Raw genomic sequence first — 20,621 nt, 5'->3', positions numbered from 1 at the left:
GTTACGACGACAGACTGTTATGACAATGGGACGAGCTAGAACGACACTCGTCCTACGATAAATAAAAGGTCACGATAAAAATGTGACAACAGATAATCGCAGCTTCCAACGATTCTGTCGTGCAAACGACAATGCGGCTGCCGTGAACCGATAAATTATCGTCACAATCTAGTGGGAACAGCTAGACACGACAGGTTGTTCAAAGATAAAATAAACGTCCATGACACAGTTACGACAGATAGCCGTGATATGGGAACAGGCTAGACGATAAATAAAACGTTACGACATAATGGGAACGCGCCCTTACAGTTTATTCATATTACATACTTAAAATATTCATTCTGGATGAAAATTTAACGTGGAAGCGTCATATAAATTCTATGTGTGGTAGACTAAGTAGTGCGACTTATGCACTAAAAAAATTAAAACCTGTCGTTACAGATTCCATACTACGACAAACATATTTTGCATATTTCCACTCCATAATGTCGTATGGTATCATTCTATGGGGTGACTCCACTGATTCTGACAGGGTATTCATTATTCAGAAACGAGCAATGAGGATACTTGCCGGAGTAACACGAAGAGTAAGAGACTCTTCCGAGTAGGGACTTATTTGTGAGACACAGGATAATGACCATGTATTCGTTGTATTTATATGGAATAATCACATTCATACGAAAAAACTTACACAACTTTGAAAGGCATGAAAGCCGTTATAACACCCGCTCCACAGGACGACTGAGAGTCGTACCGCGACGGTTAGCACTCACTGAAAAAAATCCGCGCGTAATCGGCCCGGCTTATTATGAGCACCTACCCGTTGACTTAAAAAATAAGCCTAATGATGAAACATTTGATCGTCGACTGAAAGACTTTTTGTTGGATAATGCGTATTATTCCACTAAAGAATATAGGGACATGGTCTTGTAATATACATATGTTGTAATTTATAGATTATTAGGTATAGATATTATTTTACAGAAATGAATTAATTACATAAACTTTATACATACAATCATTATATTGACATAATTATTATTATATTATTTAATATGTTCCTACATTATTTCACATAACTACATTGACTATGTTAAAATTACGTAGTACAAAATTTGTACTCGATATTTGTAATTTTTTGGAATGTAACATTTATGACTATTTGTAACGATTGTTGTAATACAATATATTGTATATAATAATGTAAAGTTTACAAGATAATAAAATAAATCTAAATCTAAATCTATTAAGTATCGCACAAAATTGTGTATAAAAAATAATATTATTTAAGCATTATACATTTTTGCTTTAACTTTAGGTATGCATGATAAATTTTTTTTATGTACCTTACACAAAAATTATAAATGAAATGAAGCCGACTACATTACAATCAATAATTAAGTTCACTGTTTTTCTTTTTTCATGATTTGTGCGAAACGGCGTCAGTGTGGAGTGTGTCCACGCGCCTCGAGCGCCCGGGCGGCGGGAGCGAAGAAAAAAAAACCTGTATATGTGTTTAAATATGTCGCTCAAGTTTGGCATACAGACGCAGGTTCGTGTCCTGTCAGATCGAATTTTTTTTCTTTTTGTTAGATCTGTGTATTAATAAATAACAAGTGGAGTATTTTCACAAAACATAAATAAATAGCATGGTAGTAAACTTGACGGCAGAAATAGGTAAGGTGGCAGTTCTTCCCAGGACAAACTCTTTCACAAGGAGCTGTACTGCTAGTAATATTTCCTTTCCTGTCGTCCAATCTTTCCCGGACAATATTGTTTTACCAAAGTGTGTCGTAGATGAACATGGCATTGACTCTATTTTCGTCATAAGGACAACATGAGTGTAACTGCGTCATTATCTTAAAAACGTGGAGCGGTATTCCATTTCAAAGGTCAAAGTTTATAAATTATAACCTAATGACTTACTCATAGAGCTTCATTAAACTAATTCGAGTTTTCCTCTTACCAAAATCGACTAAGTTTATTTTTACCAGTCAACAGATTTTTTAAATTGGGTGATGTAATTTCGGGAAAATGTAAGCGGGAGGATCCAAGAGAAGCAGGAGCTGGAGGACGTTGAGCCCAATATTATTGGAGAAAAGAAACCCGCAAGACTCCGTTCGCTCGAGCTCATGCTCATTCGTATTGTCTGAGACGTGCGACTTAAGGTGGGTATCCGGTAGCCGGCCTCGGAACGCTTCAGCCAAAACTCCTCCATCATGAAGGTCGACAGATGTTGAGTTGGTACTCTCATCATAAATGAATTAAAATTCACATTGTGGCGGGACCCCTACTGCTCGACCCTCACAGTAGTATTGGTTTTCACCGATATATACATGTATACTCCACAATATCCGCAGATTTTGTGGACTAATGAAGCCGTGGCAAGTATAATAATGTTTCTGGTATCGCTGGACGCAGTAAATGATTAGGGCCAGTCAAAGTCAACTAATCATTTATTCCATAGAGCATAGAATGATAGTTTCATATCAAACGAACTGTCACAAGTGAGGCAAAAATCAAATTCATGCAGGCTAGTTTTAGTAGTAGGTTAATTTTCGGTTTTAGTGAATATTTATATAAAAATACAAGTTGAAACGCGTTACTTCCTTGTGGAATGTAATGTAGTATCTATTTTATGTTTGTCTGACGTATTTTTACACTCATTTACCGCACATTTCGTCATTTTTAGCTAAAATTCTTGATCTGTTCGCGGTGCAAGTTGACCCTGAGCACTGAAGGCCCGCCCGCTCGTGTAGGCCCTTTTGGCGCGCTTTAATTTGCCTCACTCAGCGTGTGCGGACTAGGTTTCTATGCGTTATTATTCTAAGCCATAGAGTAGATTTTTACACTTGAAAACGTCATTTTTTAAGCTACTGTTTAAGGTACTGCTCGTTCATTGCGCTGACCTCCCTGAGAAGAACGAGCAAGAAACCCTAGGGATTGTTGTTTTCAATTAAACTTAAATGCTATGGAATACACTTTGAATCATAATTGTGTGACATCTAACCTTTCGTTGTCTTTCCATCTTCTTTATCTAAAACATACTCTTCAATTTTGTAATATGACTCTTCAATTAAATACTTTTAATGTAAGTTATAAACTTAGGAAATGATAATCTAAATATAATCTCTGGAATCTTATTGTAAAAACGTATATAGTTCCCCATAAAAGAGTCGTTTACCTTAGTTAAACGAAATCGTGGTACCATGAGTTTGGACGTAGTTCTAAGATTAATATTATGGATATCTTCTTTCTTAATGAAATTATGTATATTTTTACGGGTATACAAAATATTTGAGTAATTGTTAAACTTTTATCTGACTGACAGTCGGGGCGGTGCCACTAAGGTTACGGCTGGTGTACTCCTTTTTCTATTCCACTTTTTTGAAATCGTCTAATCATAATCGGTGAAGAGAGACTACGTGGAGTCCAAATACCGATGGAGGGACGAAGAGATCGCCTTATAATAATTCTTTGTCTCTCAAAAAATCGCATTTAAATATAACTGACAAAAAAATCTGTTTGTTCTTTTACTAAATAAAATTAAATTTCATACAATTTCTATTATATTTCTACCTGTAGGTACAGAACAACGAGGACCCGGGTTCGATTCTACATTCTTTATTTGCATTCCACAATTATGTTACATAGTAAAACAAATCACATCATGAACCCTTCCGGGCACAGCAAATTAGAAGGGAAGAGAGTAAAAGTAGGCTGTTTTCAACTATTCCGTTGGGATAGGAAGTTTTCGATCAGAAATTCATTAAACGTCTTATAATTTGTTTCGTTCGATTAGGCAATTTGTTATAGTTTTTTTGTATGATCTCGGTGGGATTTTTGGGAAAAGCACTTTTCTTAATTGCTTCTATTCATGGTGTTCTGAGAAGTGCTTCAAAGTGAGTTACGTTGCTCTGGTACTCATAGTACAGGGGATTCCCTTGTTTGAGACCAGGCGATTGGTGCGATTGGTCTGGCATATCCAAAAAATTGTAGGCAAATTTCGATTAGGTAAAAACTCGTACAAGGACCATCCTGATATCCTTATTTTGCCAATTATATTCAATTAACTACATAGCTTTTTTTCCAAGAGCTCGAAGGTGAAACAAAAAATTAATGAACTCAGAAGTTTGAGTTAACGGTAAGAATGGAAACTTATAACAATGATTTTATCTGCGATTGTACAGAATCCTTTATTAAAAAGAAAAAAATCTGATCTTTTTCAATATAACGATGTCTTGTTTATTGAACCAGTTTTGTAAGATCCATGATTGGAACAGGTAACAAAAACTTCTCAAAGCAAATGCTAAAGGAAAAGCTATCATAGAAAATGTTTTCGAAAATAACAAAAATATACGAAGCACTTCAGATCCGTAAAGATGTTTACCTGTTTGTGGATAGTTATTTACTAAATATAGATTGTTACCAGAGAGTTTCGTGATCGTTATCCCAAATAATATCGGACTAGGACACACCTTTTGATGATCCAGTATCAGGTGCGTTATTAGTGGTATTAAAATATTCTTTCTAAATATTATTTCAATTTTTTTTTATAATGGAATAAGCGGGCATTTGACTTCATCTTCACTGATGAAAAGTGACGATGAGGTCGACGATGGAGCGTGCACACCTAAATAATGCCTATTCACTCTCGTCTTGAAAAGGCCCAAGCTATAGCGTTCAGGCAATAAGTCTGAGAATTCCGTCTCATAGCTGTGCGCCATATAAATGTGGAAAGGTAACGCTTCGTCCCCCTCCGGGTTCAGACCCCTCGTCCCTATGGACGAGGTGGCGAAGATCCTGGAGCGAATTATCGCCTCCAGGATCAACGAACACCTGAGGGGGACAGGCCCCGATGTGTCGCAGCGGCAGTACGGGTTCAGGGCTGGACTCTCCACCTTGGATGCCCTGGAGTCGCTGCGACACATCGTGGAGGAGGCTAACGGCGAGAGGGAGGGTATGGTGGCTGTGTCTCTGGGCATAGCCATAGACACAGGGTCGGTTGTCCTCCGACCTGCCCTTCCGTTGCCGCGGGAGCCCTGGCGCAAGTTAGGGCGGCCGGGCGGCGTCGTGGTGAATGTTCACCGACCCCACGGCGCCGACTCAACCGGCCAGACGTAAACCCAGGGGGGTTTTAGTGGGGTAGGCCCTCCAGTCTGGAGGGAGAGTCCCCACATAAAGATTTATAAAGATTTCCCTCGTAAAAAAAGGGTAACGTTTCGTGCGAACCTTGGAATACCCACGACCTTGATGTGGAACCCTAGGTTACATCTAGTTCCCCGATGATGAAAGAGGAAGGCGGGATATATCATGCAATTCCCTCGCACACTCCTCGTGATATATGTGGCATATCCTGTAGAACACCGATAAGGAGTTAACTTTACACAACGTTCAAGGCTCTGCAGCTTCGCCTCTGTTAAATCCGAGTCACCTACAAACCTCTTCGCGCGCTTTTCAACTAAATCCAAAACCGTGGTCACGACTGACTAAGATGGCATTAGTCGGGTGTGTAAAGTATCGTATATATATTATTTACGTCACACTCAATTGGCATAATTTTATTTCCTATAAACTCATTAAATATAGTAATTCACTTCATATACTCGATGACTCCATATAACGAACGTTTGATATAAACTTACGTTCATAATTAAATTTTTTGTAACGATCACTTACATTAACACTCATTTTTAATAACAACCTTATGTTATATAAACCATCATTAACATAACGTCATTTTATCTAAATTTCATTTCATGTAGATATGATTATTTCCGAAAAACTATATTTTTAATACTAATTTCACTAATTATAATTTGGCCTAAAAACATGTTTGGAAACGCAAACAAATTTGTTTCTGGCACTCGCCGGCCGCTGCCGCGTCACGCTCGCTCGGCTTGTGCTGCTTATATGCCATAAGGGTTGGTAACAGAGCAATTAAAAATAGGGTTAGTATTACATACATTTACTCTTCTTTATCTCACTGATATGCATTCGAATCTAGTGCTCATAAAACGAATCCTGGACCCTGATTTCAATAAGGAGGCCGTTACCGCTGCCACAAATTCTACGCATCAAAGAAGCCACACTTTTTCGCATAATAGCCGCAAAATTTCGTTTGCAAGCATCCCTACGTTCACCTCGCCAGCCGCGCCCCTTATCCCATGCCCGTGTCAGTAGAACCTGTCTGTGGTAAAACCAATGTCGGAGAGCATTCCCCAGTCCCTCGCCTGTCTAGTTTATATAATCAAGTGCCCTGCGGCAATGAAGCTGTTGATACAACTGCTTCTGTGACCGAACGGTTACCATGCTGGTCCCGCAGAGGTCCCGGGTTTGATTCTCGGGCCGGAAGACATATTTGTATGGCCTACATTTATTTCTCTCGTGAGTTTGGGTGCAATATGTGTATGTCTATGTCGTATGTCCATGGCTCGCGACGCAGAGATTAATAATTAATTAAGATTAAAAATTATTAAGTATTTATTGTTTTGTGTATGTTAAAGTGTAAAATTTTTGTTGGTAATCCTTAAAAAATAAATATTAACGCAAACCACCCGAAGTAAGGACACAAAAGTTGTTAATTTAACTACTTGATTACACATTACACATTGATTTACACATTGATAACTCTCAGGGACGAACGCAGTGGCAGTGTCCCACAGATCTTTGCCGTTGAAAAGCTCAGAGTGGCACTGCAGCTGCTATGGACAGGCGTGTCGCTTACCATCAGGCACACGACTTGTCCCAGCACTTAGAATCATACAAAAAAAACTAGTAGGGCAACTGTGCAAGCGTACGTTTACGTTTACGTATTTCACTATATGTAAACTGGGATCCCGAAAGCGGAAAAATGTTTTTCCGCCCATTTCTCACAGATTAACATTGATTTGGACTTTTAAAGTATTTACTTCAACAAAGGTGATTCTTTAAAAGCGAAAATTATAAAAGTTGTTTATGAAATACGTAAACTAGTGCACGTAGTTTCAAGGTTATAATATTGTGTAGATTTTTAAGATCTGTCAGAAGGATCATCCTAGATTATTTTTAGTATAATATGGAAACTGCTTGCAAAAATGGTGCGCGCGTGTCACAACTGTGACTGTGGCACTACGACTGTGCTTTGTACTTTGGATAGATATTGTATGAAAATCTCTTTGTCTTAAAGACTCCCTAACATAGACTAAAGCCTGGAATGTTTGGATACTCACTTGCCAGACAGCACAAGGGATAGGCTGTCGACCTTGGTGACCTTTTCGTGCGCGTAGAGCTCATGGCACTTGAGATGGCGCACGTTGCGCATGCACATTAACACGCGACGGAACTGCCGCCTTGAGACACGTAGAGGCTTGAACAGTGCTATGTACACCTGAAAAAATGGGTTGCCGGTTAATCGAAGAAAAATCTGATATAACAATAATTATAAGGATGATTTTATCACGATTGAATTTCGAATAAAATTGAAAAAAATAAAAAGTTCCTAAAGAATCTATTTTCGGTCCACGTTATACTATTTATATGATTGTTAATATATGGTAATCCATAAAACAGTAACATATATAATTGCATAAATACATATAATAAAATCGTAATAAAACTGAATCTATACTTTTAAAGGAAGTCAAAACTACTGAAGACACACTACTAAATCTAAAACATCAGTTGTTAGTTTTTTTTTACTGTTCGTATGTGCGTTTGTACACCGCTATGTCCAGTAGGGCTAGCACGACAGATCGCGACTTGCGCGTGAGCGACATAAGGCGCACGGTCTCTATGCAACTGTAGCAGTATATCGCACTTTATGTCGCTCTCACGCAAGTCGCGTCCCGTCGTGCCAGCCCTATTGAATGGATTAACCAATTTGGATATAGTTTATCGGTACGGATTAATCGAAGGACCAATGTTAACGAGCGAGTGAATAAATTATAATAACAGGTAAGTGTTAAAATAATATATTTAAATGGAAATTACATAAATAAAAAACACGTTGCTCTTGCGGTCTGCTGACAACGGTTTGAATTATTCGTCGCTGTGAGCGAAACATTCCTCCATCCAGATGCCAACATCCAGGGGTAAGATAAGCTTGGATTGACATTTAATGTCTGTTTCATTTCAATTAGTTGACAAATAAGTAATATATGTCTATTTTAAAGTATGTCTCGCGGTCAACGTGACGTATGCACTAATCAGAAATAAGTGCTTGTGCTGATCAAACGGTAGGTGAAAATAGTGTGTTAAAAAATTATTAGATCATCAATAGATCAACAAATAAGTCAGCGACGATATTGTACAAGTTGCAGGTCAGGAAGAGTCATCTTCCGTCGTCAGATGTTTAGCCAAGACTTGCCTCATCATCTTTTGTCCAAAAGAAAGTCAATCTAATTTTGAATTCCTGTCACTTTAGTGAGTTTTTGTGGCCAGTCAGTCCGCTGGTCATCAGTAGAATTAGCGTTATATCGTAGTAAGTCGCTCTCGTGTAAGTCGCACCTTATCGTGCTAGCCCTACAGAGTGAAGGCTGGACGCGACACCTAACTTCATAAGGGAATCATCATACCTATTAAATCGGAATCGGCTTGAATAAAGCAAACGATTCTTTTATAGGGAAATGTATACGCTTTTAGACAAGATTCCGGAGCATAAATTAAGATTTTCATTTCCTAAGTTTAAAACCTACATTCAAAATATTCAAATTGAAAAATCATACGATACGAAAAACATATAAAATAGTCCAGGAAGTATTACATTTATTGTTTGCCAATAATCACGGAACTCGGAGGCAAGCCTATGACAAAAGTGAAATAAATGATTGGACGGAGTATAGTAAATATTTCTGTTAAATCAACAACCAGTCATGTATTCAATGACGAGATTGATACAGACGACGCTAATACTAAATTTCTTTCCCATAGGAACGTATCTAATTCGCTTTGATAGTCCATTGGTGCTAGATCAAAGAACATCAAAGAACCATTGCAATCGTTCAACTTCTGATTCAGACAGACGGTTCCAACTAGTAACAAGACCTTTGCAGGTATATACTTAGTTTATGTCGAGTAATTTTATTCCATTAAGATAACTCCCACGTTCGACAAGTTAAAAACAAATTTTGCAAACAATAACTAGCTAATGAAATAATTTGCATCTCATAAGAATATTAAAATGTTAATAACGTATCGCTCGATGAATACAAGGTTGTCGACTGAGCAAGAGAACTTGATTTCATCACTTGTTTTGGCACTTGTTACTTGCGAAGACAGTTTTTTGGTAGAAACTTCTGAATATGTTTTGTACATCAGGCTCAGTCGATGCCATTCATCAGAAAGTGTAAAAGGAACTGCAGCTTATACATTACAAATCAAATTGGTTTAAAAAGTTTCTTAAATGATGAGATGCAATCAGGAAGTCACATCAAAATTAATTTTACTATTCACAAGTTTAAGGTATGATTAACACTTCTCTTCACGCGTCGCTATCTACTCAGAAGTAAACAGTTAGTTAGGGACTCGGGTATCTTAGGGCAACCCACACAACCGTCATCAAAACAATTTAAAAAATACTTTTATATTATTATTATAAACCGACTTCAAAAAAAGGACGAGGTTGTCAATTCGATTGTATTTTTTTGTAAGTAGTTACGCGATAATTTGTGAACCGATTTTGATGATTCTCTTTTTGTTGGAAAGAGGGTACATCATTATTGGTCCCATTTAAATTTGAAGAAAATATTCCACCTCTAAGGGTGGCAAACTAAGGGATGAATCCGTTTTCGCGCACTTTCCGGTAACCGATTTCAATAAAACTAGGCAAATAGATGTAATTCCACGAACTTCTGAGGTCGGGTTTACAATACAAAGATCTGCAACAAGAATATAGAGAAATTCGTAAGATCCGCTGGCTCGAATCGTAGCTCAGCTAGCAGAGCGGTAGTCATGTTGAGTCAACAGACACTGGTTTGAATCCAGTCGGATCGAAATAATTTTTCTTTTGTTTGTTCCAACTAGTAATAGGACTATTTTCTCAAAAAACGGATTAATTTAGTAGTCAAAGACACCATGATATTCAATAAAAATATTTTTATATTATTATTAAATGACGAAACGAATGTAGGGCTAGCACGAACGGGGCGCGACTTACGTGACAGCGAGATAAAGCGCGAGATACTGCTATATTTGCATAGAGATCTCGCACTTTATGTCGCTCTCGCGCAAGTCACGTACTGTCGTGCTAGCCCTACTAGTCGTGCACTTGGTGGTAAGCAAACATGCCTACCGACAAATCGCAAGTCGATAGTATAGCTTTGCAGCCCAGAGCTATGAGACTTGTGTACCATCGTTGTGAAAACATATGCCAATAGGCATGTGATTCTCGGTGATTGTTGCCCAGTGGGGCTAGCACCACAGGGCAAGGCTTGCGCGAGAGCGACAAACAGCGCGAGACACTACTGGTCTTGCATAGAGAAAAGCAATATCTCGGGCTTCTATATCGCTCTCGTGTAAGTCGCGCCCTGTCGTGCTAGTTCTACTAGGAGGCTGCTTTCGTGCACCCAATCGTAGATTACGTCATCGCTTAACACGTGAGATTATTTCTTTTTATTATACCTAGTGACGGAACGAACAAGGCGTGCGCCTGGTCTTAAATCAGAGCTTTAATTTGCTTATTAGATCTGAGGGGCACTGCCACTGTGTCCATCACAAATCTCATAAACGGTATAGATAATTAACTAAAGGAAAACAAACTTCAGCTGTCACTTCGTTAACCGGTCAAATAAAATATTTATTAGCGAGTTTCATATGTCGTATTACTGCTGTACTCTATAATTTAGTCGCATGTTATTAGCTGCCATCTTTATAAAGGGCTGGATTTTAGGTTGTTTATCGTAGGAAAGTTGATATGTTTTATTAAACATCTTATATATTCAGTACTATTTCAAATAGGTAGGTCGAAATACCTGAAAATGTTATCATATATTTAGAACTATTTTCAAAAGGTCCATTATAAGTTTACAATAAATAATCTGGTAATCCCTCATAAAATACCTCATTACGGTTTGTTTACATTCGGTTATTTGTAGTGTAGCAATAATCGTTTAATTCCAGAACACAGTAACGCTCACGTTATTGCTTGGCGGCAGAAATGGTGCCAATACTTCCCTTAGACGAACTCTTTCTATTCAAAGACTGTTATTGACTGACTATACATAAGCCCAACTAAACCTAGCTTAATAAACAAACAGTGCGACCAAACGGTTATTCTTGGCATAAGCGAGTGTTTGTAATACATTATTCAACGGACCACGCTGTGGTTTAAAATATGCATCAATTAAGTTGTGTTGTGGTCGGCGAAATTCAGAACGGAGTAACTTTTAACATTATCTGCAACTTTAACTTTACGATGATTACATTGCAGGGTGGAAAAAAAATCGTTAGGAGCATGTACTTTCATATAAAGTAAGCAAATATATGTTTTTTATGATATCATCATAACGGCCCGAACAAGTAGTGCGCGTGGTGATGAGCCACACGCCTGTCCCTGCAATGGACGCAGTGCCACTCGAGAGTTTTGAATCGCAAAGATCTGAGAGGCACTGCCACTGGCCTTCTCACCGGTCACGGTGAGAAGTTCACGGTGTCGCCATCTCCGAGCTCCCGGATTCGATCCCCGGCCGTATCAGTGAAGAAAACCAACTTTTCTACATTGTTTCCGGTGTGGGTGTTTGTGGTACCGTTGTTGTTTCCGATTACCATAACGCAAGTGCTTTAGTTATTTACTTTGGGATCAGAGCAACGTATCTAACATTTATTTATATTTATTGCGCACGTCACCCTAAAGTGTAATTTTACTAGCACCTGCAGCTTGATTTTGATTCCCTTTTCCGACCGGAAACTGCGTCTTTCCCGAGTCGAGGCGCATAATTTCAATTCACGACCCTGATTTTAATTCAAATTGGAATTGATCCGATCGGGTAGCCCATCCGCAACTCGGAAAACACGCAGTTTTCGATTGGGAGAGGCAATTAAAATCAAGCTGCACAAGTGGTCGATTGGAAACTTTTGACATTTCTAATCGGAAGAATAGTTGATTTAACACTCAAATTATAAAGACATATTAGGAATCAGATTCATCTTCTCGCTCGGGAACCCATCTGATTTCGAAACTACCCGATCGGTTCGACTCTGCTTTGAATCAAAATCAGGACGCAGAAATAGGTAAGGTGGTAGTACTTCCCTGGGCGAACACTTACACAAGAAGCTCCACTCCTACTAACATTATAAATTTGCGACTGGCTAGATAAAATTTAGCAATTACAGAAGCAAGCACGTAAATAGTTAGCTTTGAAATTATGTAACCTCGCTTGAAACGTGTTCTGGGGTTAAGGTAATTAGTTCTTGAGCTCATTCCAATACCTACAGGTAATATACAGATTTAAGATGATATCCGTTGGTACACTGAAAAAGATGGACTTCAATCAAGTTAGCTTCTCAAGACCCTTGATAGAATCAATCATACCTTGACTTATTTAGAAGCACAAGCAGTAATGTAAGCATAATTGCATTCCGATTTTGCAGGGTAAGGATGCTGGTGACAGGCCCATGGGACTTGCCAACTTCATTTCCCAAGGTGACGGGCACTGTGACAGTGCCCATAAATTTAAAAGTGCGCATAAATTGCTCATAGATGGCGCTACGGCAAAAGGCCGTTAAAAACAAAGATCTGCAACAATCACATAGAGAAATTCGTAAGGTTTGCTGGTTCGTTTCGTAGCTCAGTTGAGAGAGCGTCGGCAACGGTATAGCTAGGTCGCGGTTCGACCCCTTTCCATCATCGGGGGACTAGAAGTGGAGTGGATATTCCCAGGAATCGCACAAAGCGTTTCGGTTCCACGTTTATATGGCGAGCGGCTAGGTAGTGGGATTCCCTGCCCACGGACTTGTTCCCCGAACGCTATAACTTGGACCTTTTCAATGCGAGAGTGAATAGGCATTATATATATAGGCGTGCATACTACATCGTCAACCTCATCGTCACTTTCCATCAGGTGAGATGGACGCACTCATTTTTAAAAAAAGAGTAGCCGGTTTAAAGGAATTTTCCTATATGCTCTATCTTTGTTCAAATTAATACAAAGAATCATTACTTAAAATTGTTTCTGCAGTCACTGCGCTTGATTTTATTACATCGAAACAAGAGTCACATGATCACCTTAAACTACATCTTGTTTGAAGCTTTATTAAAAAGAGCGAAGTTATTTATTTCGTCAGATACACATAACTATTATAGGATATTACACATGTATCAATTTGAACTTTCAACACCGTACTGTAACGTCCGATATTAAGGTCATGAAATTGATGATGTCACCTAACCATTTACTCGTTCATGGTGGTCCGGCACACCAATTACTCCACATTACCAATAAAGAGCACATGCCATTCCGCCTTATATCAAAATATAAAAAGAAATCCATTTGTGATATAAAAGCAAGTAAAAATTTTCGAAAAGAGTTGCCGACAAAATTTTTATTGAAACTAACGTTGAATTGTGGTCATTAATTTAAGGGAATAGACAAGAATTCGTAAGCAAATTATTATTCTTCAAGCGCAATATCGGGCATATTAAGCTTAAAACCCCGTCTTTTAGTTATAAAATAAAGGCATAATTATAAATTGTCACATAACTATTTCTAGTAATACTTAATAGAACTAGCAGATCTTACGAATTTCTCCATGTGTTTGTTGCAGATCTCTTTTTTGTTTTAAGACTTTTTGCCGTAGCGACATCTGTGAGCAATCTTTGAAAGTATCTTCTCTTTTTTAGATTAGTTTTCTCACAGATGGCGCTATGACTTTAATTCAGTAATTATTATAGTCCATTTCAATAGGGATTAGTTCTGTGACACTTCTAATTTTTACGTTGCACGCATACAATTTATAACCAATCTGTCAACCAGGTTACAAAAATAAATAGTAAATTTGTTATAATGTACCAAAATCAAACAATATTTGTTGTAGATGTAATTTTAAGTAAACATTATGTAGATAGAAAATGAAATAATAAATATAAAAATTAATTACCCAACTTCTTAATGCGTAAAACGGATTATTTATCCATAGAGATTTACACCAAAGAATCCATAAATCGAATCGGCTTTTGTATAACTCGCATCAATACGAGGCATTTACATACCTTGTTAGCGGGTTTTATTTTGTTTTTAGCTTCGCGTAATTTTTTTGGAGTAATTGTTCAAATTCCGTTTCGTTGCTGTTGATTTTAAGCTTTATTGTAGACTTTTTGTTTGGTTGCTTTTAGGGATAAACACAACATAAATTACCCTAATTACTTAATGTGTAAAACGAAATATTTATCCATTACTTTGTTCATTAGTTGTTCTTAAATTATTTTCTGTAAATCGATTCCCTCTTCGTTACAAATTGTCTCGATTTAAATTGATTTTTTTCATGCGATCACTACATCTCCAGAAACTTCAAATTTCCAACGTCACCGGAATCACTCAATTGAAAAATGACTATAGATAATGAATATAATATTGAATTTTTCGTAAGTAATGGGAACATTACAACTATTGTGAGATTACTAAAATTACGAATTTAAAACTGTAAAACCATAGACAAAGGAAACTTCGCAAGAAATCCTGACTATTAAGCTCCACAATCCTCAGTACGTGACTACACATGTCCCCAAAAACCTGCTTCCAACATACAGCCACACGTGCAACTTGAAACTACCCTAACTGTATGTGAAGTATACACTATTCAAAACTCATTCAACTTTTTAAAACAATGGGTCCTTGAAGCGGAAGCTAATAGGAGCGAGAGTATGCAAGGCGAGTACGTTGAAAAGCGGCATTTAAAAATTCGTAATTTGCTTCGTGTTTGCTAAAAATTTGGCTCAAGCATAAGATGGATCATCAGTTAGGTTTTCAAGCTATTGTTCAAACAGATTCTGCTCCATTACAATTTAGTTATACAATTTTTAGTTGCACTAGAGCTCCTTTTGAAAGAGTCCGTCTAGGGAAGTACTGCCACCTTACCTATTTTTGTCATCTAAGCATTACTGCGTATAAACAGAGGGTACTTTTTAAATTATGTCTTCGGGTGACAGGCGCAGTGGCAGTGCCCCTCAGATCTTTGCGATTTAAAGCTCTGTTATCGACAGACGTATCGCTATCGCCCGCTGCATGATGATTTTGATTCAAATCGATCGGGTAGTCTCGAAATCAGATGGGTTTCCGAGCGAGAAGATGGACCTGATTCCTACTATATCTTACTAATTTGTGAGTTAAATCCATTGACTTACAATTATATGGACGTCGGGTCCGCGCTAAAAAGTGTCCGAACTTATAGGGCGTTAAAATCGTATACAGAGCGTCATTCACGCTTTAGTCTTCGTTTGTTCGACTGACAGCGAAGCAAGCAAAATTAGACAGTACTGCGATGATATTACAATTTAAATTCAATGTTTTAGCTATTTCATTTTCCTTTACATGTCACTACGTTTAAATAGGTTGACTTGGGACATTTTTTTCGTGGTTTTTGTATTAGACCCGTCGTCCATTTATTTGTAAGTTAATGGTTAAATCAAATATTGTTCCGATTTGAAATGTCAAAGAATCCGATCGGCCAGTTGTGAATCGCAACTCGGAAGAGACGCAGTTTCCGATCGGGAGAGGCAATCAAAATCAAGCTGCTGGTGCACGACTAGTTCATCCCGTCACTTGATATCATACAATGACAAATCTACAATTTCAATATTTTATAAGAAATCAGTAACGTTTAATGTAATTTCGTAGCGGTAACGGTGTTACATGTAATTTGATTGACATTTCTTACTCAAATGAGGCATCTTAAAAGTGTTAAAATTAGAATCGCTAAAATTCAAGTAATTACGATTTAAATGTCAACAAATTTAATTAAATATAATTCACAATTTTCAAACATTTGATGTCCCTTTATTGAAAAAAGTCAACAAATTTAAATTTAAAATTTACCATGAGCTTCACCAAAACCTAATGGTTTTGAAGGGTGCAGGTCACATTATTGTTTGGCGGCAGAAATAGTTAAGTTGGCAATACTTCCCTGGATGACCTTTTCTGCTCTACTGCTAATAAATGTTCTACACGTTTACTTAATTTGTCCCCTTTGTAACCCTATTGTGTCCCTATCTATTGACTCGAGAGATAAGGTTTTTCGGAGACACGGGACGGGCTCGACGGCAATACCAGGGTACGGCGGGCGTCCGGGCCAAGCCCTCCGCCAGTGATACGCCTTTGCGGGCGTCTCTGGCGGACCCGGACTTGGGTAAGGACTCGCTGGGGTTTGTGGTTAGTTGCAGAGACTTGTCTGCCCGGTTTTTCGTGTGCCGGGGCGTCTGTCTCGTGAGCAGCTAGCGCGTCTTAGTAGTGGTCTAGTTGAGGGCCTGAAGCGAGGAGACGCGCGGGTCACGTGAGTTGCCCTTTAAGTTGGAAGCTATGTCCGGACATTGTCGCAGGACACTACGACTAGCATCTCTGGCACTAGACCGGAGACCTAGTAGAGGATAAGCTAGATATCCTCCAGTCCCTCCAGCCGCTTAGGTTATTGGGAGTTGGAGAGACGTCGTTTTTCGGCGTCGGGTAGTGAGCGTGCCTTACAGCTCCGCCACCAATATTTATTATTATAGGATATTTGGTAGTGGACTCAGAGTCGACGGCTTAGCGGTGGCAAATGCTAGTTGTATAATGCGCAACGGGAAGCGAGCGTGTCTACAGCTCCGGTACCTATCTGGATAATAGGGAGGGTACAGTACGTGCAACCGGGGCGGCTCACCCGAGGCACTAGCCTCTCGAAGAACCGGATGAAGTTGTAACAAATTGAGAAAAATCAGTGCAGTTCAGATCTTTGAGATTAAAAGCTTAGAGTGTTGCTTTCCACTAGGCGCACGACGTGATTGTCCCATCGCTAGATATCATAAAAAAACATGTGCTATTACTTAGACAGAGGTCGTATAATCTTTATTATAAGGACTATAAGACGGTCTTTATTCCATAGATTAACGGAGTCGAATATTTTACAAAACGTACAACATATTTGTAAATAGAAATGTTTTCAAAGTACGCATTCCTGCTAAATTAACCAAACCCTTTTCTTTATCGTCATATACGCAAAGTCTAAAATAGGCTATTGCTACAGACCATGTCCTTATTAAAAAACAGGTCTCAGAAAAATTCTCATGTACTGTTTAAGCTTCATAAATTAAGTTTTTAGGTTTTCGCGACTATTACATATAGGAAATGAAACTATTTTCTCAGAGCTAAATCGCATATATTTGTTATTTCAAATAAACCAACGTTTCGGGTCCTTTACAGGTACCATGGTCACGGCAGTCAGCAGTTAATTTCCTATGCATAAGCTTCAAGCAGCCTGCATACTTTTTCAATTCAAAAACGCTAGAGCTAAAAAGCACTAAATGTCTTCCAAAACAATGAAACCTTTTAGCCCCAGCGTATTCCAAGCGAGGTATATTGTTCGCATTGTGCCCAATGCTAGGCAAAAAAATATTTGTCTCGACTACGGAACAGCTCTGTTTACCCAGCTCTGAAGCCAATATCAGTCCGTAAGTGTTTTTCAAAGAATTTCAAATAACTCCCGTCTCTATGTCAATATTTGGCAAGAGAATCGAAATCAATCTGAATGGCTGGACTTCAGTTCTAGAAATAAGTATTTGGAATAGCTCTTTTCGTAAATAGACAATTCATTGCCGGGAACGGAGATTTTTAGCTTTTTTTTATAATTTCAATTGACGGAACGAACAAGTCATGGGCCTAACGGTAAACTACACGCCTGTCCATTACAGTTGCAGTGCCACTGAGAGCTCTAAATTGCAAAGATCTGGGGGGCACTGCCGCTACGCCCGTCACCCTGAGACATAAGTTGACAAGTCCCATGTGCCTGTAATTTCACCAGCACCCTTACCCTTCAAAACCGGAACACAGTAATGTTGACATTACTGCTTGGCGGCAGAAATAGATAAGGTGGCAATACTTCCCTGGACGAACTCTATCAGGGAATTCCATTCCTGGGCAGTGCGCGTGATAAAAGATGATGGAAGCGCTTAGTACGTCGGAAGGGAATATCGACCAAGTAAGGATGATAACTCAAGTCATCATCAACATATTTATAATTTCCATTGCTGGGTACGGGTTTCTTCTCCAGTAAGCGCTGGCCAATGCGGGTTAAGGGGCATTGACACATTTTACGAGGGTTGTGATGTTTTCACTCATCGAAAAGCCCATAGTAAATTTAAACTTAAATTTCGCACATGAATTCCAAAAAACTCTGGTGCCCGGATTCGAACGGCTCTGCTTACGAGGTTCTGTTACCATCCACACGTTTGATAACTTAAATATACAAATACAAATCCTATATACTCACAGTTTCTCATCTCCAAAATCAACAATCCATATTCATGACTGTTAGGTCAATAACCTCACGTTTAGCATGTAAAGAAACTAGATAGACGTATAAATTAACCAAGTTCTCAATTCAACAACGTAGCAATACTGATATCTAAAGCAAAGCCATGCCGCAAATGACTGATATGAAATGTACCGTTATCAGAAGCAAATACTACATAATACTTAGAATTACGATCCAAAATCAGCTGTGAAAGGAGATTTGATAATTATAATTTTTGGAACTAATTAGTGATCAAATAATAATATTAATAACGCACACACTCATAGTCCCGCATCAAGGAAATCGTGTGTCGCGGGTGCCATGGACACATACATAGACAACCACAAATTGCACCCAAACCCACGAGAGAAGTAAGTGTAGGCCATACAAATAGTTCTTCTAGCCCGGGAATCGAACCCGGAACTGATAACCGTTCGGCCACGAAGGCAGTTAAATCTTGGCTGGTTTCAACTGTGATACCAGGATTCGAAACGAATTTAATTTTATTCCCGTTCGATAGCGGCAATAAACAAACATTAATTGGGATTCTTTATTCCTTTTGTTACCACTGGCAACGACAGATATTTTTATCCCATTTGTCACCACCTGGTAACATATGGGGTTTTCTCATTTTTCGCCAGTGGGAACAAAGCCAGTGGTGACGACTGGGAATAAGCGGTTTTTGCAGCACTGCTGCAACAATATCTTGTAAGAAAAACAGTTGTTACAATACAGATAAACACCAAAGTCAAAGTCACGAAAGTTAAAAGCATTTGCATTGCTAATTGCTATACATATAATGTAATTAAAAGATAGTTTGTACAAATAATGTCAATTCGAAGAAATCATCAGACAAACAAACACTATACTTTACTTCATGGTGCCTTGATATCCGTTACTCGGAGATCAGAAAGGCGTGTGGGTGATAAATCACAAGATGGACCAAATACGACTGAGGCCGTTCGAACACAAATTAAAGGTAAACGTTGTGACAATCTCGGATGAACGATAGTCAAACAGAATGTTATACGGGTCAGAAAAACGAACTCAAACGCTAATTGTCTTCGATCAAGTGTTGATTCATTCATATAATAAAAAAATAGAAGCATTATTTATAGGAACACAGCTTCATTACATTTGATTGATCCAAACTGCTCATGACAGCTTTTTCCAATTACATGCTCTCAAAGTAGGGAATTCCCTGTACTACGTGTACCAGAGCAATGGAATTCGCTCTGTAGCACTTACCAGAAAACCCAGTCCAGAACCAATTTCGAAGATTTTTTAATCCCCTAATAATCTTTGGTCATCTAGCACCCATAGTGAAAATCGTTGTTAAAACCGAAGTTATCGATATCCAATTTCAATTATTTGGATCGCCTGGAAGAGATTGCTACCTAGTAACGAGATTGCTACCTAGTAACGACAGAATATTTTCATTATAGGTGTTGTTTTCAGATTCAACAACGACTCCTAAGTTATTACTAAAACCGGAACGGCTGTAATGTTCACATTACTGCTTGACGGCAATACTGTCCTGGACGAAATCTTTCACAAAGATTTCTACTGCTACTAAAATATTGTATTATACTTCGACTTAAATAGTAGATTGTACCACAAGTGCATAAAACGCGTCATTTTACCCGAGATGAGTATTCGTCTGCGACTCGGGTGGATACTTAAGTTGAGGATAAAATGGGTTTTATGAACGAGTTATATACACTCGGATTTTCACTTCAATTGCGAGGAAATTAAACAGCAATATTACAAATAAACGATTATTTCACTTCTCATGCTCTTAAAGTTCGTATTTATGCTGGGTGTAGGCTGCATAAAATCCTATTATAAGATACACCCGGCATAAATACGAACTTTAAGAGCATGAGAAGAAAAAGTATTTTAAGGTGCTAAAGCACTATTTCGTCGAAGTCAAGAAGCGTTTATTCAGAATCTTTACCTGTATGTTTTCTAAATGTAACTCAAACCAATAAGGCCACTACTTTATGATGCTAACTGTGACAAGGTTATACGGCACTTTACGCTCGCTTGTTTTAACGTAACTGATTTTAAACGAAAACTTTTTCTTACAAGTTCGAAGAACCTTATCCAATTTGCATTAGAAAAAATATCTGAAATGTGATTTTTGGTTTGATAGATTTGTAATAAAC

General features: G+C 38.3%; 1 protein-coding gene across 2 annotated transcripts in view; it reads right to left on the bottom strand.

Annotated features, from left to right (window-relative positions):
• LOC113229432 (blood vessel epicardial substance-like) overlaps positions 1-20,621 on the bottom strand; it is a 96,373-nt gene that overhangs the window by 44,734 nt on the left and 31,018 nt on the right. For both annotated transcript variants that reach the window (XM_026463014.1, XM_026463015.1), the window contains exon 2: positions 7,212-7,369. In XM_026463014.1, the coding sequence (XP_026318799.1) occupies positions 7,212-7,369 (158 nt within the window). The remainder of the gene's footprint in view (positions 1-7,211; positions 7,370-20,621) is intronic.

Source organism: Hyposmocoma kahamanoa, unplaced genomic scaffold (assembly GCF_003589595.1).
Source record: "Hyposmocoma kahamanoa isolate Upper Pololo Valley unplaced genomic scaffold, ASM358959v1 62, whole genome shotgun sequence".
NCBI lineage: Eukaryota > Metazoa > Arthropoda > Insecta > Lepidoptera > Cosmopterigidae > Hyposmocoma > Hyposmocoma kahamanoa.
The sequence above is the reverse complement of the archived record's forward strand: the minus strand, read 5'-3'. Positions and strand labels throughout refer to the sequence as shown.